This window comes from Rhinolophus sinicus, chromosome 7 (assembly GCF_057876585.1).
Source record: "Rhinolophus sinicus isolate RSI-liver-muscle chromosome 7, RSI-T2T, whole genome shotgun sequence".
NCBI lineage: Eukaryota > Metazoa > Chordata > Mammalia > Chiroptera > Rhinolophidae > Rhinolophus > Rhinolophus sinicus.
In genome coordinates this window covers 17,052,728-17,076,887 of record NC_142507.1, presented here as the reverse complement: position 1 = coordinate 17,076,887, position 24,160 = coordinate 17,052,728, and the positions used below count along the sequence as shown (strand labels likewise).

General features: G+C 37.3%; 1 protein-coding gene across 4 annotated transcripts in view; it reads right to left on the bottom strand.

The window, feature by feature from the left end:
• Positions 1 to 24,160, bottom strand: part of ASPH (aspartate beta-hydroxylase) — a 196,583-nt gene that overhangs the window by 27,126 nt on the left and 145,297 nt on the right. For all 4 annotated transcript variants that reach the window (XM_074318815.2, XM_019752429.3, XM_088799408.1 and 1 more), the window contains 3 exons: positions 21,723 to 21,821; positions 19,579 to 19,668; positions 14,707 to 14,844 (listed from right to left, as the gene is read on the bottom strand). In XM_074318815.2, the coding sequence (XP_074174916.2) occupies positions 14,707 to 14,844; positions 19,579 to 19,668; positions 21,723 to 21,821 (327 nt within the window). The remainder of the gene's footprint in view (positions 1 to 14,706; positions 14,845 to 19,578; positions 19,669 to 21,722; positions 21,822 to 24,160) is intronic.

The window sequence follows — 24,160 nt, the reverse complement described above, 5'->3', positions numbered from 1 at the left end:
TTCACTCATATTTTCCATATATCTCTAACAGTTGATTATTTTTGACTGTTTACCTTCTTTTTTCTGTGACTAGAAGGACCTTGTAATATATAAGTCAACCTTCTAGTGAAGTTTAGAAATAAAATCCTGTAAGCTTGGAAAGCCCTTCACTAGTCCTTCAAATACGTCTTCAAAAATTTCACGTGATATAGACAGTAGAGAGAAGAAAATAAATTTTCAGCACAATGTTTATTTCACATTTTAAATCAAACTCTGCTAATCCACATATTAATTTATTGTCAGCCTAACCTCTTTCACCTCGTGGCCTACACACTTCCCTTGCATCACGTGGTGGGTGTACCCCCCAATTCCATGATGTGCTCAGATGATGACAGAATTGATTATGGTGTTTGAAGCTTGACATAAATCACCTCAGTTTTGCTCTAATCAAACAAAATTCATCTAACTGAGCTTTAATTTTTTTCTCCTATGTAGGAAAACAGGACCATTCAGAGAAACTTTTTTGCTGAGTCAGTCAGTACATGTTGCAGGTTGCTAAGTAAGGGGAGTTGCTAAGGAAAACCACTAATGGTATTAGTTTGCAAGGGCTGCTATAACAAAATGCCACAGACTGGCTCAGACTTCCACCACAGAAATGTATTGCCTCACAGTTCTGGAGGCTGGAAGTCCAAGATCAAGGCGTTGGCAGGTTTGGCTTCTCCTGAGGCCTCTCTCCTTGACTTGTGGACGTCCCCCTTCTCACTACGCCCTCACGTCATCTTTTCTCTGTGTGCTCACACACCCTTCTGTGTGTCCCAATTTCCTTTACTTATAAGGACACTAGTCGTATTGTAGTAGGTCCACTCTAACAGCCTCATTTTTAACAAAACTACCTCTTCAAAGGCCCCTTTCTCCAAATACAGTCACAATCTGAGGTACTGGGGGAACGAGAGCTTCGACATATGAATTTTGGGGGACATGATCAACCCATAACACTAATGCCGTTCAGGTTAGAGCTAGCTCTAGCTAAGAAAGCAAACAGCAGATGGAAGAGGATGAGGAATAAATTCACATCGACATAGGAATAAGTAAATTTATAGGAGCAAAATAAAATATAATCATGGAAAAAGGCAGGAAGAGCTATGCTTTTAACATGTGGACAAAACATAATACAAGAACTCTTGGAGCTCAGATTCACACACACAAAACTAGGTAACTAACTGTGTGTGATTAGCTGTTAAGACAAAAGGCGTTAAGAAAACACAGACATTAGTCCTAGAGATGTGTATGCACCTTGAAAGGTTTTGACTCTAAGAGAAGGCAGGCGGCCAAAGACCCCTCCAGGAAAAAGCTGATTGCATTAAATTGGAGTTCATTCCATGGAGTTGGAATGAAGTGAGGCTTTAGTACAATGTACACCACATTTTACCTAATTGCCTAAGAACACGCTTATAATAGGTAATTATTTTAGGAATTATATATCTGATTGTTTAGAGATAAAATCAGCTTACTTAAATCTTAGCCGAAACATGCCTACACATTACCCTGTGATGACAAAGATGGGTAGCAGTGTACTGTGCCTTAGGAAGAATACCCAGGGCTGGGCATCCCCCTGAGTGCTAGGCTGAAGTTAGGAAACCAGAACAAACTCCACAGTGAGTCTATCGCCCTCACAGCAAACTCTGTTTGTAATAATTTTAATGAAATCTCTGAGGAAATTAGTAGCATTAAAGGAGCAATCTCTTGCTGGTCCTAATGCATTTTAATCAGATCTGTTTTTCAAGTTTGAATATAAAGATAAAAGAAAACATCTGACATTTCTTATTGTGGAAGTAGACAAAGATTGATCAAATAGATAAGCAGATTCAGAATCAGCTATGTAGCAAGGGCGTCAGCCACCATGAACCTGTGTTTTGGCAGAGAAGTAGAAAATCTTCATAGTGAAAAAAGGGAAGGTTTCAGAAGTGCCCTGGTTTGGTGGCTATAGGCAGGGAAAGCTGTGAGCGGGCTGATGAGAAGCAAGTATCCTATGTAATTGGAGCATATTTGGCTGTCTCTGGTTGGTCCTAAATTGGAAGCAGGGTCAAAAATTAGGGAAGCTGTTAGTGAGTAAGCAAGTCCTGGCCATTTTGGGCCAGTTGCACAGAAGTTATTGTTTAGCTTCCAGGATGGACACCAGAGAGCAATCTGGATTCCTGCAAATCTGATTCACAGCAAGCTGGCTTCCTGGGTTATTTATGGTAGAAAATGAGTTAGTTTCCCAGGCTGTTTGCTGCAGGTTGGAGGTCAAGGTTGCATTTTTATGTGTGGTCTGGCCTTTCATTTTCCATTTGTATATTCAGTCTCTCACTATCCTTACTGAAAAAAAAAAAAAAAAATAACATAAGGCACCTAGCTTTGGGGCAAGAGAAGAGGCTTGGAGAACTGAAATTTGCTCTTTCTAGACAGTGGGAGAAACAGAGTTTCTTTTTCTAGGAGAAAGGACAAAGGATATTCCAGGTTGCCGGGAGAACCATCCAGCCTGAGGGTTTCTAGGACTCAGAGGGCAAAGGAGACCCACATTCCTCAGACTGTAGCCAAGAATGGCAGGAATGCCAGCCAACATTCTCAGTTAGAAGATAAAAAGAGAGATACACATCCCTTCCCCACTCTACCTTCTTCGAATAGTGCACTGAGTAAGTCCTGAGGGAGCTACAGCTCTGAGCAAAATCCCCAAAGTCCCTGATCTCAAGGCCTGAAAGTCTGATGGGGAGACTGTGAGTATATCAAATACATCACTTGATAAGCAGACAAGCAAATTATCTATAATGTGTGTATGTATAGGTATATTTGGGACATCAATCTGTGTATATACAAGGTATAGTAAGCCACAGATCATGACCAACTACTCAATCAAAAATTTGGAAATGCAAATGGAGTACCAACCTACAGGTACAGTTTGCAATTATTTTAAAATATTAAACACTGGACTGTGAGTTCCCAGAGAGTCACAGATAAAGCCAATCTTTAGGCACTTTTTCCCATGTTGACAAGTACTGAAAATTCAACGATTTCACTTTGAGAAAGAAAATAAACTTTCAGTTGAACATCATTCAAAGATTATCAAATATTTCACCCTTTTTTATGTTGCCATAATTGCCATTATATGTAGTCTTATAACCTCGGCAGAGTGTCGATCTCATCAAGGGCCTCATTTAAACACACACAGGAAGGTCCATGGTGGTGGGTTTTTGTTGTGTTTTGTTTCTGAGCCTTATGAAAAGCTTGTAGGAGAGGAGAAACTGAAGTAATGATTTTGAACTTAAAAATAAAGAAACTGAGGCTTAGATGGCTGAAATGGCTTGCCCAAGGTGTCAGAGCTGAGAAAGAAACTAATGTACTTCTAATTGCAGAGTCCCCTTACAAAAGTTCACGTTGAAAGCATTTAACCATAAAATTCTCTGAGTTCTCTTAACTCCCCTTCTCATTTTGTTTTCATTTTTAGTGACAGTACCATTGGAATCCAAAAAGTTTAAAGTTTGATTTAGAAAAATAGGATTAAATAATTATGTTAATCTTAAGGAGTGCTTTCAGCACTTCCTTATACTATAACACTTTTCTATAAAATGGCTAATCCTTTTATGTTACAGCTTAATTCCACTGTAAATCTGACATTTTGCGTCTTTTTCAATCCATTTCATCTCAAAAGCAGTTCAGTGAAAACATTCAAATATTTAATCACACAGAAATGTTGAATCACTAGTGTTATTACTGTATAAGTCTTTTTTTGTCCAGGTGACGTGATTCATACACAATGAATTTCGTAATTAATAAAAGCCACAGTCTGAAGGAAAATGACAAGAGAGGATATCCTTCTAATCAATCATTCTTAAGCACTGTGTCACAGAATTGGCAAACTATTACTGGGCGCTCTCCTCCAACTGTAATGAAACTACAATACGAGGAAAGGAAGACTTATCTGTGATGCTATTTGTTTATATCAGAGCAGCAGCTCTGAAACACTCAGGCAAAGGACTCAAGAGTTTTCCTTTATCCCAGTGATGAATGTAAAGAGTTAGGAGGCAGGAATAACAAATTCAAAGGGGATATTTTAAACTATGGTTTTCAGTGGCTCTGGGCTGATGTGTTTTCAGTGTTACAAATGGTGGTTTCTATGCAGGCCTGTTTACATCAAAATTCGCCTTGGAATATGGTGGATCAAAAAGCTAATCTTAAAAAAGGAAGAACGAAATTCTTAAGGTATGGTGGCTTTGCTCTCACTCAAAGAGATTTCTTTTCTCTTTTCTATTTATATCCTAGCAAAGACTTTAATCCATTTTTGTTTCAATTTCTATGTTAAATACCCTCAAGGCACTTAGGGCTTTGATATTTGTGATTTGAGCAGCAACCTACTCAATTTTAATGAGAATATGCCTAAAAGAGAAAACTACTGGAATATTTTTCTCCAATTTTTTTCATTGAGTCGCGTAGCCTCTTACCTCCCCCAGTGCACAGAGTTGCCAAATTACAAACTACACAATGAGGAAGAATAATGACAATTCAACAAAAGGGAAAACCACTGATGATGCATTTTACTGAACACTGTCCTATGCTTTCAAGAAAATTGCTCTCTACATCCTCAGGGAACTCACAATGAGGATAATTTAAATAAAAATGTGCTATCCCTGGTAGTTAATTGTCGCTTAAGGGCCAGAATCTGGATAATTATAGTAAAAGGATTTTGGCCAAACATGGCAGCTACAGGGTCTAGAAGGTTTCCACTTTAAGACGTTAATGCCTGGGGGGATGATCCATGATTCGTAATATCCAAATCTGTGATTTGAAAATCAAAGGATTAGTTCATTCATTTATTCTTTTCTTTAGATTCCACATACAAGTAGATCATATGGTATTTGTCTTTCTCTGTCTGACTTATTTCATTTAACATAATGTTCTCTAGGTCCATCCATATTGTTGCAAATGGTAAGATTTCATTCTTCTTTATGGCTGCGTAATACAATGGTCACTGCACTGTACACCTGAAGTTGAAGTTGAACAATAATGAATGTCAACTACAATTATATATATGTATATAGTTACAAGAAGCAGAGTACAGCATTAGGAATAGAGACAGTGGAAATGTAATGGCTGTGTGCGATGTCATAGGGGTAGTGGATGGGGGGAGGGGGGCTGTCACTGTGTGAGGGATATAAATGATAAATATCTAACTATTACACTGTTTTGTGCACCTGAAACTAATAAAAAAAATGTTAACAAAAAAAAAAAAGAAAAAGAAAATCAAAGGATACCTTGACATGCAAGGGTTTGTCAACTAAATGGCTATGGGCCTGGGGTTCCTCACACAGTGGGCAATCTTGTCACCGTCCTTACTCTCAAGTGATCACCATGAAATTACTTATTTTTCTGAAAGTCATAACCAGATGCAATATTAACATTTCTGCAAAAAAAGGCAGTCAGCGAAGTAAAGCCAACTCTCCACGCACAAAGCACCAAGTTCTAAACACGAGATGTCACCCACTCTTGCGATGCCACGCTGCTGACGACCCTGTGATTGATGCCTGGGTCTTGCTTTTCTAAGAAAGCAGAGCTTAAAACAAGGCTGAAGTCAAGAAGCCCAGGGAAATAGAATTTGGAAATAAAGACTTGATTGGCAAACAGGAGAAGGATATGAGACACATGAGCAGATATTAGTAACTTTGAGGGCATCCTGGGGTACCAGCAAGGGTATGGATGGACTCTGAGGGCAAGGAGACCTCAGTTCAAATCCCAGTCCTGTCGCCATTAAAAATGGGACCTTTCTTAATTTTGCTAATCCCTACTTTACTCTTGTATAATATAAGTGGGCGCAATAATATCTATCCTGCAGAGTTGTAAAGATTAGAAGTATTATATACAAAAGTACTCAGCACGTTGATTGCAAATAGGCATTTAATACCTGATAGCTATTTTAGTATTTCTATAAAATATAATATTTCAAAATTGGCTTTCCAAGTTACTTTTTAGAAACTAGAAACCTTTTTCCTATGAAAACCTGGTAATAAATAAAATTACAAATTGTAATAATTATAATAATATGTATTGAGCACTTCCTACTTACTTATTAAGTGAACTTGTTCCATAACAAGTACTATTTTCATAGGCGTTTTTCAGATAATGAACTCAAAACACAAAGAAGTGTTGCTCAGTGTGATATACGCGTAGCTAGGAAGGAATGGACCACAGAAACCAAAACCAGGCAAAGTGGCTACAGAGCCACGCTCTAAACTGCTTCACTATATCGTCTTACTGAGGATTATAACCTCATCAACCTCCAGACACCTGTTCATTTTTCACATACTTGAACTACTATATACAATATATATATATATATATACAGTATACTGTGATATATATATATATATATATATATATATATATATATATATATATATATCACAGTTCCCCATTTTTTAACAGATTTATTGAGATATGACTTGCATACCATAAAATTCATTAAATTGACTTTCATAATTCAGTGCTTTAGTTGTGCAACTATCAACAGCATCTAATTTTAGAACATTTTCATCACATCAAAAAGCAACCCGTTACGCATTAACAATAAATACTCCTCACCCCATCTTTTTAGTCCCTGGCAATTGCCAATCTACGTCTGTCTGTATGGACTTGCCTAATCTGGACAGCTCCTATAACCAGAATCATGTAATATTTGGCCTTTTGGGTCTGGCTTCTTTAACTTAGCATAATGTTTGCAGGGTTCATCCATATTGCACTATGTACCAGTACTTCATTCCCTTTTCATTACCAGTGTGTAGATATACCACATTTCATTTTTCGTTTGTTCATTCATTCATTCATTCATGATTCAGATAGGCATTTGGGTTCTTTGCATTTTTTTGTTATTATGAATAATGCTACTATGATCATTCACGCACACATTTTTGTATGAATATATGTTTTCATTTCTCTTGGGCATATACCTAGGAGTAGAATTGTTGGGCCATGTGGTAACTCTATGTTTAACTTTTTAAGGAACTGCCAAACTGTTTCCCAATGTGGCTGCACCACTTTGCTTTCCCACCAGAAACATTTGAGGGTTCCAATTGTTCCACATACTTGCCAGCACTTGTCAATGTCCACCTTTTTTGGTATAGCCATCCTAGTGGGTGTTAAATGGTATCTCACTGTAGTTGTGATTTGCATTTCCCTAATGATGAATGATGCTTAAGCATCTTTTCATGTGCGTCTTGGCCATTCCTATATCTTCCTCGAATAAATATCTATTCAAATCCTTTTCTCATTGTTAAACTGGGTTATTTGTCTCTATATTATTGAGTTATCAGAGTTCTCTATATATTCTGGATACGAGTCCCTTGTTGTATGTATGATTTGCAAATATTACCTCTCATTCTGTGGATTTTAATTTTATTGAGCACGTCCTTTGAAGCACAAAAGTTTAAGTTTTGATGAAATCCAATTTACCTATCTTGTCTTTTTTCACTTGGGTTTTCAGTGTCATATCTGAAAAAACTTTGCCTAACTCAACATTACGATGATTTACTTTTATTCTAAGGATGTTTTATTCTAAGTGTTCTATAGTTTTTATCGCTTACAGTTAGGTTTGTTTAGATTCTGAATTCATTATTTTTTAATAATACATGGTAACTTCATTATTTTGCATGTGGATATGCAGTTGTCTCAGCACCTTTTGTGAAAAGAAAATTGTTTCCCCATTGCATTGTCGTGGCACCTTTGTCAAAAAATCAATTAATCATAAACGTAAGGCTTGATTTCTAGACTCTCAATTCTTCTCTACTGATCCATATGGCTGTCCTTACGGAAACATCATACTGCCTTAATTACTGTGGCTTTGTAGTAAGTTTTGGAATTGGAAAGTGTGAGTCCTCCAACTTCGTACTTTTTTCAAAATTATTTTGACTATTCTGGGTCCCTTGTATTTTCATAGGAATTTTAGAATCAGTTTGTCAATTTCTGTTAAAAAACAAACAAACAAAGAAAACCCTAGCCATGTGGAATTTTGACTGAGACTGTATCAAAGCTTTAGGTCAATTTGGAGAGAATTGCTATCTTAACAATATTACGTTTTGTGATCCATAAACATGGGATGTGTTTCTATTTATTTATATGTTTTAAAATTTGCTCCAATCCGGTTCTATAGTTTTTAGTATACTAATCTTGCACTACTTCGTAAAATTTATTCCTAAGCATCTGTTATGGGTCAAATTGTGTTTCCCCCAAATCACATGCTGAAGTCCTAATTCCCAATACTTCAGGATGTGACCTTATTTGGACACAGGGTCTTTACAGAAATAATCAAGTTAAAATGAGGACATTGGGGTGGGTCCTAATTAAACATAAAATTGGAAAATTTGGAGACAGACATACACACAGGGAGAACGAATGCCATGTGAAGATAATGCCAGAGATCTATAAGCCACAAACTCCAGCGATTGCCAGAAAACCACAGAAGCTAGGAGAGAGGGAGAGGACAGATTCTCTGTGTCCTCAGAAGGAACCACCCAGCCAACACCTTGATCTTGGACTTCTGGCCTCCAGAGCTGTGAGATAATAAACTTCTATTGTTTAAGCTACCCAGTCTGTGTACTTTGTTATGGCAGCCCTTCCAAACTAAAACAGTAGTATCAAATATAAAACAGTAGTATCATATTTTTTGATGCTATTACAAATGAAATTGTTTTCCTAATTTCACGTTGGGAGTGTTTTTTTGCTAGTGTAAAGAAATACAATTGATTTTTGTACACTGATCTTGTATCCTGCAGCTTTGATAAACTTCTTTATTAGTTCTAATAGTTTTTTTGGTGAATTCCTTAGGACATTCTACCTAAAAGATAATGCATCTGCAAATACAGAGGGTGCCAAAAAAAAATGTATGCACATTTCAAGAAAGGAAAATAACTATTAAAATTGTAATACTCAATATATGCTAGTACCAAAAGATGAATACAAGTCATGTTTGACTTCTGCAATTACAAGAGGTGCTCAAAGTGGTTACCATCAGCGTCCAGACACTTCTGATTGCGGCAAACTACTGCTTGAGCAATGCTGACCAAAGCGTCCACTTGTATACATTTTTTTGGCACCCCTGGTATAATTTTACTTCTTCCTTTCAGTCTTTCACCATTAAGCATAATGCTAGCTATAGGTTTTCTGTAGATGCCACTTTTTCAGGCTGACAGAGTTCTCTTTTATTCCTAGTTTGTTATGTATCTTTTTTCTTTTTAATCATGAAAGGGTGTTGAATTTTGTTAAATGCCTTTTCTGTGTCTGATGAAATGATCATGTAATTTTAATTCTTTATTCTAATGATATGGTTGATTATATTGATTGATTTTCATTTGCATTCTCCAGAAAAGTCCTACTTGGTCATGGTATATAATTCTTTTTAATATGTTGCTTGAGTCAGTATGGTAATACTTTGTTGAAGATTTTTGTGTCTATATTCATAAGGAATATTGGTCTACAGTTTTCTTTTTCTGGCATGTCTTTGTCTGATTTTGGTATCAGGATGATACTGGCTCATAAATTGAGTTAGCAAATTTTCCCTCCTCTTCTATATTTTGGAAGAGTTTGTGAAGGACTGATATTATTTAAGTATTTGATAAAATTCACCAGTGAAGAAATCTGGGTCTGGCTTATCATTGTGGGAAGCTTTTAAATTATTAATTTAATCTCTTTACTTGTTACAGATATAGTTAGATTTTTCTATTTCCTTTTGAGTCAGTTTCAATAGTTTGTGTCTTTCTAGTAATTTATCCATATCGCCTAGTTTATCTAATTTCCTAGCATATAGTTGTTCATAGTATTGCCTTATAATCCTTTAAGTTTTCTAAGTTTGGTAGTGATTTCCTCTTTCATTTCTGATTTGAGCCATTTGAGGCTTCACTCTTTTTTTTTTTTTTTTTTTTTATCAGTCAGTGTAGCTAACAGTCTGTCAAATAATTTTTTAAGAATGAAATTTTGCTTTTATTGATCTTCTCTATTATTTTTCTATTCATTATTTCATTTATTTCCACTCTAAACTTTATTATTTCCTTCTTTCTGCTTGCTTTGCATTTATTTTGTTCTGCTATGTTACCTTCTTAAAGTGAACAACTAGATTATTGTCTTATGATCATTCTTTTAAATATAGGCATTAGTAGGTATAAATTTCTAAGAACTGATATATCTTTTAAGTTTTGCTCTGAGTATTTTTGTTTCATTCATCTCAAAGTATTTTCTAATTTCTCTTGCAATTTCATTTTTGACCTGTTGGTTACTTAAGAGAGTATTGTTCAAATTTCACATATTTGTGAATTTTTCAACTTTCTTTTGGTTAATGATTTCTAATTTCATTCCACTATAGTCAGAGGACATGCTTTGCATTATTTCTATACTTTTAGATTATTTGAGCCCTGTGTTTTGGCCTAGTATATGGTGTACCTGGAGGAAGTTCCATGTGTACTTGAGAAGATTGTGTATTCTGCTTTTCTTAGATGGAGTGTTCTATACTGTGTTTCCCCGAAAATAAGACCTAACTGGAAAATAAGCCCTAGCATGATTTTTCAGGATGACATCCCCTGAACATAAGCCCTAAAGCATCTTTTGGAGCAAAAATTAATATAAGATCCGGTCTTATTTTTGGGGAAACACGATAATATGCTAAGTGCTTAAAAAGGACGTATAAGGTGCTTTTGGATACATGTAAGGAGAGACCCCTAACATAGCCTCCTAAAAGAAATGACAACTTTTCCAACATGTGAGGTATAAATATGAGTTAGCTATGAAGGGGATAGGAGAGAAGGAAAAAGGAAGAGGGTAAATAAAAATAGACTATCATAGGGAAAGTTTAGTGAGAAAAGAAATTTTGGCTGAAGATAGTAAATGGCAGTGGTAAGAGATAAAGACAGTAATAAATCTGGTATTTGGGGGTAAAGCTGAATCACTGATCAAAACTATAAAGTCAGGAAGGAATATAACCATGGATTACACGGTGAGTTAATTTTCACACTAAATGTTAATGCATTTATGCAGTTGGAGATGAATGGAAAAAGTAAAAGTCTAATTGGGGAGCATAGCTTTGGTAGAAATTTTAACAGCAGTTGAATCAAGAGTGGAAAAGGTTTCTTAGAAAATGAATGAGAAGGACAGGAGAACCCAGAGCAGAGAACAATATTTGGAGCTGAGTGCAAGTCCAAGGTCAGCGAGGGCACTGAACACTAAGGTCACCTTCCAAACATCCACTGGGCCTCTTCCTCCTCCCTAACAGAACCCTGATTTATTTCGGGTGCTCACCATCCATCAGATAATCCACTGAATTGAGAGGAATCTGACCCTTTCCTTGATCTGCTGTTTTAAGGAAAATCTCATAGCCCCTTGCCAGTAATTCACCCAGAGTGGAAATGGGACTTAAATTGGCTCAGACTAAAGGGAAAGATTTTTGTTCCCTGCTTGATGAAGAGCCACAGTTTTTTTTTTTGTTTTTTTTTTCTGCTCGAAGCTTGTTGCCTCAGCCTGTTGCCAGCTACTTGGTCTCTCAGACTCCCTTATAACTGTGAGTGCCCATGTGACATGGTTATGATCAATAGGACAGGGTCTGCTAGAAGGCCATTGAGGACTGGTGTGGTGGTTCAACAATGTTATGAAGCCTCCAAATACTTTCCGACCCTCCATTCCAGTTGCTGCTGGCAGCCATCTTGTAAAAAGCCAGCACAAGGCCAAAGCTGACCAAAGAGGACTTGCAGAGACAAGAAAACATTTCTCTTGTTCACACTACACCTGAGGTCTGTCCTACTGCTAGGCTTCCTTCACATGAGTCAATCGAATTTCTTATTATTTAAGTCAAGTTTGAATGTCATTTCTGTTACTTGAACTTGAAAGCATCCTAAAAGCTACAGTAGGGAAATAAACTCACAGAGAGACCAAGAGAAAAAGATTAGCTGGTAGAAAGAGAATCAGAAGAGCTCAGTGTGATACGATCTGAGACAAGATGGAATTTTACGAAGGAAAGAATCACTGGCAGGGCTAAATGTATTACATTTATCAAGAAAGATATTTTTCCGATACTTTTTCTGCTTTGGGCATAGAACTTCTTTAAATTAATCTGCATTCCCTGTCACTACACCATGGTTTTCTGATTTATAAAATATTCAAAGGCAGCCTGCTTTACAATTGGATTATGATGATTATTATGGATTACAATTTGTTTATGATGATTAATCAGCAAAGTATTATAAATCTTATAGACACATTGTATTCAAGACATTCTTTTAAAAAGAACTGAAAGATGTAAAACATGTATCTAGAGATTGAGAGAACAGTATAAGAAACCCCCACATATCCATCACGCAGATTCCAAAATTGTCAATACTTTGTTCCTCTTGCTTCTCCCTTCTCACCTCTCTCAAACGAGTGACTATGGCTATATTGTCTGGTGGTAGAGATAACCCTGTAGTTCTGTACCTACATAACCTCGCCCTGTCTGAATGGGAGTGGACTGGGGGAGGCACTTGCTAGACAAGTACTGCAGCCTGTAATCGAGCCCAGCACTGTGGCGAACCCAACGTCCCTTCCAAAGGTGGGAAAGTTTGAGTATAAATGAAGAGAAGGAGGAATAGCAGCTGAGGGTAAGGGAATGAATAAATGAGTTACGTAACGAGAGAAATCCAATATTATATCAACACCTCAAAAGAGGCTCAGGGCAAGAGACAATTTTATCTTTTAGCTCAATTACACCAGATGCCTGAAAGGGCGAAGCCGTATGTTGCTAAGACCCCGCTGTGGAACCTGATGCTATCTCCAGGTAGACAGTGTCAGAACGGAGTTAAATTTGTAGGACACCCAATAAGAGTCCACTGAGAACTGGAGAACTGTTTGGTGATATTGGAAAACGCATATTGAAGATGTAAAATCAGCTGTTTAAAATTCAGAATGTTGTTTCTTATATGAATAGTGTATATATGGTGGTTAGATTCTCAGGCTGGACAACTGAAGCCCATCTCACCCATAAAGTAGATGACATCTTTTACATGTTGAGTAGAAAGCAGTATTATTGAAACTATAAGTTAATTTACTTTCCATCTTATTAACATCTATAAGAATAAGCTGAGCTTACCAAAGCAATAGTAAACTTCTGACCAGCCTCTACCAAAATCACAAAGAAGATATTCTTACAGTTTGGATTTAATCCACCAATATAAAAGCTTCTAATTTTTTTTAGCCATTAAGTGGTTAGAATCATTTAGTTTCTCTTTCCTACATATCTGCCATCAGAGTTTCTAAAACATATTTATGCCTACCTTTTTTTTTAATAGACTGAGGACCAGTGGTTCTCCAAGTGTGGTCCAGGGACCCCTAGGGGTTCCCGAGACCCTTTGAGGGGGTCTGCAAGATCAAAACTCTATTCTTAATAATACAAGGATATTATTTGCTCTGTTCACACTCATTGTGTTACAGGTACATGATGGAGTTTTCCAGAAGCTACATGACATAGGTAATATCACTGCTCCAATGAGTGTCTGTATGAAGTAGATGTGAGTGAGAATCCTCTTGTCTTCTATTAAGCCAGACATCAAAGAGATTTGTAAAAATATACAAACAATTCCAATCTTCTCACTACATTTTTGGTTCTGAAGACATAGTTATTTTAAAAAAAAAATATTTATATTAACATGTAATGGAGTTATTTTTAAAGAATTCATAAATAATCATTACATTCTCTTTTAGTTTCAATTAATGATAATTATATGAATAGACATAACTCCCATCCCCTCCCCCACAAAAAGCTCCCTGGGGTGCTCAATAATTTTTAAGAGTATGAAGGGGACCTAAAGCCAAAACGTTTGAGAACAGCTTTTCAAGAAAAAATCCTTAAATAAAGCTGCAATGAACATTGGAGCACATGTACCTTTACGGATAAATGTTTTCAGAGTTTTTTGGGTAGATACCCAGGAGAGGGATTGCTGGGTCATATGGTAATTCTATTCTTAATTTTTTTGAGGGACCTCCACACTGTCTTCTAGTGGCCAAGATGTGAAAACAACCAAAGTGTCCTTCAATTAGACAAAGAAGATCTGATATATATATATACACAATGAAATACTACTCTGCCATAAGAAAAGATGAAATAGTGCCATTTGTGACAACATGGGAAGATCTTGAGATTACTATGCTAAGCAAAATAAGTGAGACAGAAAAAGTCGAGAACCATATGATTTCACTAACGTGGAATATAAAATTGAAAGCAACAAAGGAATAAGACAAACAAATAAGGAAACAAAAACTCATAGACACAGGCAATAGTTTAGTGGTTACCGGATGGTAGGCGGGGTGGGGGATGGTAGATGAGGGTAAATGGGATGAAATATATGGTGATAGAAGGAGAACTGACTCTGGGTGGTGAACACACACTGTGATTGATATTTAGATGATGTAATACAGAATTGTACAACTGAAACCTATGTAACTTTACTAACCATTGTCACCCCAATAAACTTTAATTTAAAAAAAAAAGAAAAAATTCCTGTCTTCACCATCTGAATTAAACTTTTGGCTAACAGGATGATAAGATTCTTTCTGCAATCTTTTTTGCAAATGTCCCTGGATATAAAATCCATTTCCTCCTTGCCATTCCTTTCCATGAGAAGCACTCTCCGACTCTGAGTAGGAAATAGATAAGAGTTAGTTGAGGATGAGGTCTAAGTTAACACTCACCTTCACTAACTCTGTGTAGCCCGTTTCCTTTGGGGTCCACCAAGGCTGAGCTTTCAGTCCATTCACATTGTAGAGTGAGCGCTGCCAAACAGATGCAAAATGGCCCCTCTTGTGCCCAAGCTCGTACCACTTATATGCCTGAAATAACAGAAAAATTGAACTACAAACAAAGCATTTTAAAAAATTAATTTTAAAACTAAAGTCACGGAAAATAAAGTATTACTTTGTGACATTAAAATAAAGAGCTTCCTAGTCAGGTGCCCAAGTCTGTTGTGCTGGTGAAAACACTGTTATTTAAATGGGTCTCTGATTATGATTTATTATTATAAATGAACATGTGCGTTTAATTCTCACTGTCAGGCTGTAAAGTCTTTTAATCCAGGATTCATGCTGTACCCATTCTGGTCCCCGTCAGAGTGTCCAGCACAGAGTTTAGGACTTATCTGTTGAGTAATAAGTAATTTAAGAAACGAAAGTAGATTATATATTCTTAAATTCTATTTCTAAGTTTCCCTTAAAAGGAAAGAATTATGACTTTAATAATTTCTTCCAAAATATTTGCATTTACTACATTGGAATGCTAAAGTCGAGAGTACCTTCTTTTCACATGCATGTTCTTTCCATGTCTGCATTTAAGAACGCCACCCTGAAGTAACAGAGTGTAAATACTCCATTACATTAAGTAGATAAAAGGAAATATTATTCTGACTTGGCATTAATACAGCAATAGCCCACATTAGATTTTTTTGAAAGGGGATTTTTCTTTCTTTCTTTTTTTGTTCTGCCATAAGGGATAACATTTGTGACTTTAGGTTAGCTGTAACATGATACAACTTGCCTCCAAGACTAGCCTTTTCAGGGACAGCTGGCTGCAGAGTATGCTGCTCCATATGTCTCTTTCGAATGACGCCCTAACCATATGCTCCCTGAGTGCCCCCCCCTACATTTCCTGCAGTGTGCACACTCCTTTGTCCTCAGAATGGAAATGATTCTCGTGGTGTCCTCAATAGTTTTACCTCCATTATTATAAGTCTGATCTAATGGTTATTTTTGAAGAGTGATTTCAAACACATTTTGATCAATTAAACACAGGCATTTAATATCAAGCAGATTAAGAAGATATTCCAGAAGCATATTTTCGTAAAACAGATATACTTTAAATGTAAAGTATATTAACTTCTAAAAGTCTTTTAAAAACCACATTTCAAAATTTCCTTCATTGGAGAAATCAAGTGTGATAGCAGTACCACTGCATATTTTCAGTAACATTTTCTAGTTTATTACTACTTGCTTTTATATATGTATCGTATTTGATCTTTCCAATAACAGCAAATATCTCCAATTTACAAGTGCTGAAACTGAGGTTTAAAAAGGCTAAATGTCTTGAACTATCACCCAGGGCTCTTGGCAACTTCTTCCGCAATCCTCCCATCTTTGTATCATTAAAAAAAAAAAAAAAATTCAAAAGTGGTATTCTTATTTATCTTTTTCAATATCTCAAATTAAGAATGCATATGCTAACCACGCTTATATTTTTTTCTTTGAAATACATGTAAATTGTAGCTATAGATTCTTTAAAAACAAGAAACTTAAAATACCTAAGCGTTTGATTTTTTTTTATAACAATTTATCTTTGAAATTAATTTGACTATTTTTGTTATTTTTTTCTAATTTAAATTTAGGATTTTATTTCCTATACCTTTTTGTGTTAAAGTGAACAACAATATTAATTACAACAGATGATTTTTGTCTTGAAACTCTTAAAGTATATTAACTCTGAATCCTCAGGAATTCATTTTATGGACTAGACACATTGTTAGAATAGTGAGAAAAAAAATTTATTATAAGAAACCAAAACAGCCAAACTCCTAGCTGTAGTTAGGAGTTAGAAGTCTTAGATTTTAGTCTTCGCCTTAATATTCACCATGCTGGACGCCTGGGCAAGTCACTTTCCTTACAATGTCACGTCTAAACTGTCTGTAAGTTCTTTCTGACACTCAAAGAAACACAAAGTTAGTCCTGCTGGGCCCTTAATTCTGTACCCCTCGGCCATTTAACTTTTAGAGAAACACATCATGGCAATGATGTATGGAATTAAAAAAAAAATCTTCAGTGGTATTTTCAATGAAGATAAAATCATCTTCAATGACACAGAAGACCCAATGAGTTAATCTAGACTTCCTTTAAAAAAAAAAATCTACATTACTTTACAGTAAGTATTGCTAGAAAAATCAATGATCGAGTCGGAATCCTCTGAAAATTTCTTCTTTACTATTTCCCTTTTATATTGCTAATCAAGAATACTAAAATAGAAACAGCACCAGGGGCACCTTCTTAAATGTGTCTTCTATACTTCAAATTGTTGCCAGGTAGTTTGCGCGCGCGCACACACACACACACACACACACACACACACACAAAAGCATGTCGAATGATTCCAACTCAGAAAACGCCAGCCGCATCTGGGGAACAGGCCTGTCACACGCGGCCCTAGCCGGAGCCTGCGATGCCTGGATCGCGGTGCGCGGTGGGGCTCAGGACACACACTTGTGGTAAGAACGGTTGGCTGCAAAGGCCTATGGGGGATCGTGAATGTCCCCTCTTGGAAACAGGACTTTCCTTTTTCACCGTGGGGCCTTTGAGCATTAGAAGGCCTGAGACTAAAGCAAGAAACCACAGGCAGGTTCTTCCAGCCGTCACTGACATCGAAGGCAGCAATTGACTACAGTGGGCTGACAACACTGACCGCGCAAACGGAAGATGAGATGGACGCCAAAGACCCCAGGAAGCTGACGTCTCAATATGTGGCCCTGACAAGACTAGAGGGAGAAGAGGCCTGTGGACGGACAGGGAGGAGCCAGAGTTGCCTCAAGTCTTGAGCTCAGGAAGTCAGCGTGTCATCAAATAAGAGCCTGAGCCCAGGAAGAAAAATGGTTTAGAGGAAGACAAGTGAGTTGTCGCTATGACATCGTGTGGTGACGCTAAGCAGACAGTACACATACAAGCCTGGATTTGGAGGAGATGAGAGCTAGAATGTGGGAGTTATGGAAATACTGATAACAGCTGACGTGGAAATTGCTAAGACGATCATGGTTTCCCTTCCTCCCTCTTCCTGTCCATGTGAAACACACCCATTCGAAAAACCTTCCACAAAGACAATTTCATTGTCAACCTCTGCAGCACAGAGGGGTGGGTTTGCTTCTCTTTTGGTGCCTGGAGCCAGACCTCCGTGCACACAAATGTGAAGGATGGTTGCCTCCCAATATGCAAACTCAGAGCATGACGGTCAATTCATAGATTTCATACCTGATATTACGAATATGCCAACATGGAGTTTCTACAGGCTTATTTTTGTTCCCTGGAAGTATGAATCCTTGTGAACTTTTTAAATTCAAGAACTGTGCTGTTCTGTGCATATTAAAATAAGTAAGCTGATGGAACAGTCCCATAGGTTCAAATCCCAAGCCCTTAACACATGTCTAGTAGTAAATTCTTTGCCCTTGAAATAAGGGCTGTTTTCATCTAAGATGTGAGAAGAAATCATAGACTTCTTTTATCTGTCTTTGCCCTGGACCCTGAGATGTTCAAAGATAAATTAATTAGTGACAATTACATTTATAGCAATTAGACATGAACATTTATCCAGTGTTAGATACTGCAGCAAAATCTCTCTTATCTCTCTCCTTCAAAGGAGGCACTAACATGTAAAAAAATGAAGGAACACAAAAGTGATTACTAATCAATAATTTTTTCTCCCTTCTTTCTCATCACTCTCATATTTTATTCTATTCCAGTAGACTAAGTGGTGGGTTAAAGAAATGCATAAAGAAAAACTATCAGTTATCCAAATCACTATTACCCCAAATTGGTTTGTGTCTCTAGCTGGCAATTACTCCGTCACAAAACCCCTTGCTCCAATAAACCCTCAATTGTCCAGATGGTCCCATGTTCTTAATTAATTTGAGAAACGTGAAGCTGTGTTATCCTTAGGTGTCACTTTATTGCATACATGGAATACAATGGTTACAAAGCGTCAGTGTCTCACTTCCCTCTTCTATCCCTGACTCTAAGGAGAGCCCAGTCTAGCCCCCTGAGATGGTGTAGGATAGAAAGGTGGGCTTGGCTGTTCAGCCACATTGTGTAAATCATGGTGGGTTATGAAAGTTTGGGAACGTACAGTACATACTGTCATGATTAATGATCTAATGTTACGCTTAAAGAAGCTGACACTGTACTCAGGGAAAAAAGTAACAATCACAAAGAAAATATGTAACTTTTTTTTAGCTATTACATTTTCTGTGTCAGTACCTGCCATTACTATAGCTACAGGTGTTCATTTTGAACTTGGTATTAAATATTTCAGAAGGTAATTTACACAATTAACCATTGCGTTAAATGTGCTTAGAAATCAGTTGAATAAAGACTTCATTCTAAAATAACTACTTTTAAAATTCTAAAATAAAATAAAAAGAAATCTAGGCAAACTGTTAAAAACTCTTTATTTCATAGTTTAAAAAACATTTTTCAAGGCAATGTCTATCTCTCTAATATACACACAGATATACACATAGGCTCACACACGCACATATACACACGCGCGCACACACACACACACACACACACACTTGTTTAGAGGCCGCTCTTATGATTACTCACTCACATACTTTCTTGAAAGAAACTATAAAAGTCAAATCCCAAAAACTCTTTATAGGATTAAGTAGGAGTTGTTGGGTTGTTTTTAAAAAGTTTAAATCACTTCCTTCAAAAGTTTATGCTCTAAATATTTTTTCAATTGTAACTTTCTGTTACAAATAATCACCCCCCCTCCCCACTCTATGCTCTGTTAGAACCAAAAGTTAGAAACATTATTACCTCTTTGTTCCCAACCCTCTGCATGGCATCTCCCAGGTGGAAATAAAATCGCCCATCATCAGTGCCTGGATCCCCAGACTCTATTCCTTCCTGTAGAAAGGACAGTGTTAGCATTTATGAAATAATTAAATACCACGCTTAATTCATTGATTTACTTAATCTTTATTACCATACGAAAATCTAAGAACCAGACAAATTCATCTCAATATTAAAGTTTGGCAATTAGGTTACTGGACAATATTTAAAATACAAAACCAAAAGGAGTCAATAAAAGTTAAATTTAAGAATATATTCATCATGAATTAACAGTGGAATCACCTATAACATTAGAACAATGCTTTGGGAATTGTCTCTGTGGGAACACTCATATTTCAATATCCCAAGGAATTTCTTTGACTGACTATCAATCACATTAATTTTGTTCCCCAAATCTAAACATTTGTCATCTAGAAGCTTTTTTTTTTCATTCCTGAACCAAAATGTTTAGTTGCTCATAGATGTTTGAAGTGATAGAGACCCAACTGCAAGTAATATTTTTTGCCACTCAAAACATATATGTCCTTGCTTTGTAATAAAATCTTTTACAAAACATATAATTGGAATCTTTGAAAATGTAATTATTATTAAACAAATCTTATTCTAAAACAGTTAGTTGATTCCTATCCCTGTCCCCCACATAAGGATTGAAATTGAGATTTACATTAAAAATAAAGGGGGCGGGTAGAGAAAATATTAATACACAACAATACATTTTAAAAAGGATAAAGGTAAAAAATATTTAAATGTCAAGGAATTCTTTACAAAAATCTGCATTTTTGAGGCTTCTTCACAAGAAGAAGCCATTTTACTGTTAAGAAATTTTATTTGCATAATGTTGAAAAGTAGCTGCAAGAAACAGGAGAAGCATGACTCAGGAGAAGAGAATCACCATCAGGGTTCCTGACTGACAGACAGTCAAATAAATGTCCTCATTCATTACCTGTTTCCCCATTTCGGAAGCAAGGAGAGTACTATCAGGTCCTTATCAAGTCAAAGGAGATCTAAGGGGGATACTTTAAACCAGAGAAACACACATGCCACAGGGTCTCCACAGGGAATGCAAAGGTTTGCACAGGCCCAGTAACAGCCACAACAAACTAAGGGGTGCACGCCCACCTCAAGGGGGCAGCACCGCTTGGCTCCTGCGCTATGACGTGGGCCAGATAGGACCTTTCAAGTGAAACCAGAAATATGCATAATTATATAAATTGTTCAGATTCTCAACAGAGTCAAGCAATTAAAATTGTTTTTAATAGAATTATGTTGGCCAAATATAACATGCAGGTTAAGTCATGTGAAAGAAAAGTGATCATAAAAGTATAACATACAGCTACTTAAAAAAAAAGTTTGGAGGCATCCCATCATCTACCAGTCCAATATGGTAGCCACTAGTTAATGCTATTATTTAAATTAAAGTTAATTAGAATTAAAATTAAAAATCAATTCCTCAGTCACACTACCACATTTCAGGTGCTCAATGGACACATGTGGCTTGGTGGCTACCATATTGGAGAGTACAAACAAAGAACATTTCCATCGTGGCAAAAAGTTCTGTTGGACAGCCCTGAGCCAGACCTAGTGTGTTTCTGGTGATGTGACAAGGATTCGACTAGATATGAGAGAGGAAAAATGACAGCATACTTTAATTACATATTGAAACTCATCTGAATAGGGCTCATGGCAAGTTATACAAAGTGAGATAAAAAATGCAGACTTAACAGGTCAACCCCCCAAAAGCCCGATAGCTCAAAACAGTCAGATTAAATTGTAAAAGGAACATTTAATGCATCACCCATATTTTAAAATATTACGTTAATAACTTTTGTCTACCTTTGACATTTCAATAAAAACTAATAAAAGCAGTTTTAGGGATTTCTCCATAAAGTCTTCCCAGAGAGTCTGCTCACATATTTGGTATTTCTATAGTCGACACTCAATTATGGGGAAGGTCCATACTGGTCTACGAATGTCATGGTCAGAGGGTGTACATTTTCATGGTGAAAAGACTCAGCAGTACCTGCCAATCAACCTACAGTGCATAACCAAGGGTGACCAAACGATTTAAAGGAATCGGATGATGAAAAAGAGCCATCAGGGACAGTTACCTTTAAATAGGGAATGCTTTCTGCGATCTTGTTCTGTGCCTTCAAGATAAAGCCATAATGCACTTTGGCAAAACCATCATGGGGTGTCACATTCAGAACCTAAGCTCAAAGAAAACAAAAAGCTATTGTGATGGACTATACATTCTGCAAATGGCTGTCAAAACAAATTTTAATTAGCTTTGCTGTCCTCAGATTGGATTATGATGTTACCGTTTACAGCACCCTAGTGTTTTGTCTCATTGCAATGTATTAGGCTTAAATGGCCCCATTTCCCTTCAACTCAATGTTTTCACATCTATACATTAGTTCTTCAAGAATGAAGAAATGAGTGAAAAGGCAATGACTGTTAAGGCACTGTTTTGAACAATGCAAATCAGCAAAATATCTATCAATTGTTATGACTTCAGTATTTCTTTTAGTGGTCAGGAGAAAATGCTTTAAATTTGCTACCTTGACATCAACTCTGAATGGTTATTACATTTCTTTTCTACATGCTTTATACATTGCCTTAAGAGAAAATTTAGATTTGCATTCATAATATATCATGATCCATTCATTCAATACATTTCTTGAAGGTCCAAACCATTTTAAGAACTGAGGATAAAGTGGGGAGCAAATCCAATATTCTGTGACAAAACTCAGGTAAATATTTAATATAAATCAAATCACTATTAATTTCATATGCATTTCTTATGAATGATTAAAATGCCTCTAAATTAAATGCTAGCAGTGAGAAATCAAAACAAAAACAGTCAACTTGTGAAGAGGCTTAGACAAACTAATTTACAGAACCAAAGCAAAAGTTGAAACAGGTGTGAGTTGAGTGAATATCCTGTAGCTTCTCTTTAACCTTGAGCCTGAGGAGGAATGGGGAACAGTCACCTTGGGTTCCTTACACAGAAGGAGTAAACATGTCAGGAGAGGGGACCTCACGCCCTTGGTGAGTCCACAGCATGTGCTACCAACTCTTCAGTGTCTTCTAACTTGTATCTGTTCCTACAGCTCATCCGCTAGCAAATCCAGCCAACACTACCTCCAAAATATATTCAGAATCATATGCCTTGTAATCTCCTTCACTGCCGCCACCTGGCCCAAGTCTGTCATCTCTCCCCTACCTTCCTACAGGACCCCCTGACTGCTGACCCTCTGTACCCCCAGCCCTGTTCTTCTGCAGTCCATTCTCTACATGGGCCCTCAAGGGACTCACTAAATCCCACGTCAAGTCTCATTCCTTCTCTGTTCAAAACCCAACAGGGTTCCACCTCATTCAGAGTAAGACCAAGTTTTAGGAACAGCCTCCAAGGCCTCTCTTGAGCTGGGCTCCTCTACCTCCCTGGCTTCTGTCCCACCGGCCTCCCACCAGCCACTCTGAGGTGCCTTGGACACTTGTGGCTGCATCGCAAGCCCAAGGCAGTGCTGCCTCAGGACCTTTGCACTTGCAGCACTCCTTTGCCTCAGACACTCTTCTCCCAGATGTCCAAATGGCTACTCCCTGACCTTGATGACATTCTTGCTCAAAGGTTACCATCCAGGGAAGCCTACGCCCAATCACCCGACAGAAAACACACAGCCCTCATCCCCATTTCTAGTCACTTTCTAACTTCTTTATACTGACACCTTTTTCTTCATAGCTCTCATCACCATCTGACTATTATTATTTATTGCCCCCACTAAGATCGATGCTCTACAGGGATTGTGTCCGTCGCACTCATTGCTGATCCCCAGGGCTAGAACAGTGCTGGCACATGGTAGGTCACCGAGGAATCTGCTCTAACCGAATGGATGGGTGCACGTGGGCTTTCCTCCCTAACTAGAACTCTGGAAGCACACACTCTGCTTCTTCTGAACCTTCCAGAGCATCTATTTCCAACCTAGATGCTGAGCAAGAACGCAATAAATACCCTTGGAACTGAACTGAATTGAAGCCGATCATGTTTCTGGTAGCATAACTCCAAAGAGATTATTACAATTACTGCAGCTACGTAGATGAATTTCTGCCTACTGTAGACACACAGCCATCACCTCAAGGAATTAGCAAATGCACTCCTTTACTAGTTATTTTAGAGTGCACAGACCATTTCTAGGCTCTGGACACATAAACATAAATGACATATACTCTCTGTTCTTAGGGAGCTCTCAGTCAAGGGAGGGAGACCAACCCAAAAGGAGACAAAGGCAATGCAATGTGGTAAGTGTAACCATAGCGATAGGCATGAGGCATGCAGGGGGTATAGCAGATGGACACCTAGTTTCCTCTAGGGTGTGTGTGGTGGGGCAAGGTCTGAAAGGTTTTTAGGGATCAATAGGAGTTCACCAGGCAAAGGGAAGATAGAGGACAGAGGGAGAGGAGGTATTTTAAGCACAGGAAAAAGTGAATAAAAAGGAATAGTAGGCTAGGAACAGCAAAAGGGAATGAGATTGGAGAAGATGGCAAGAGG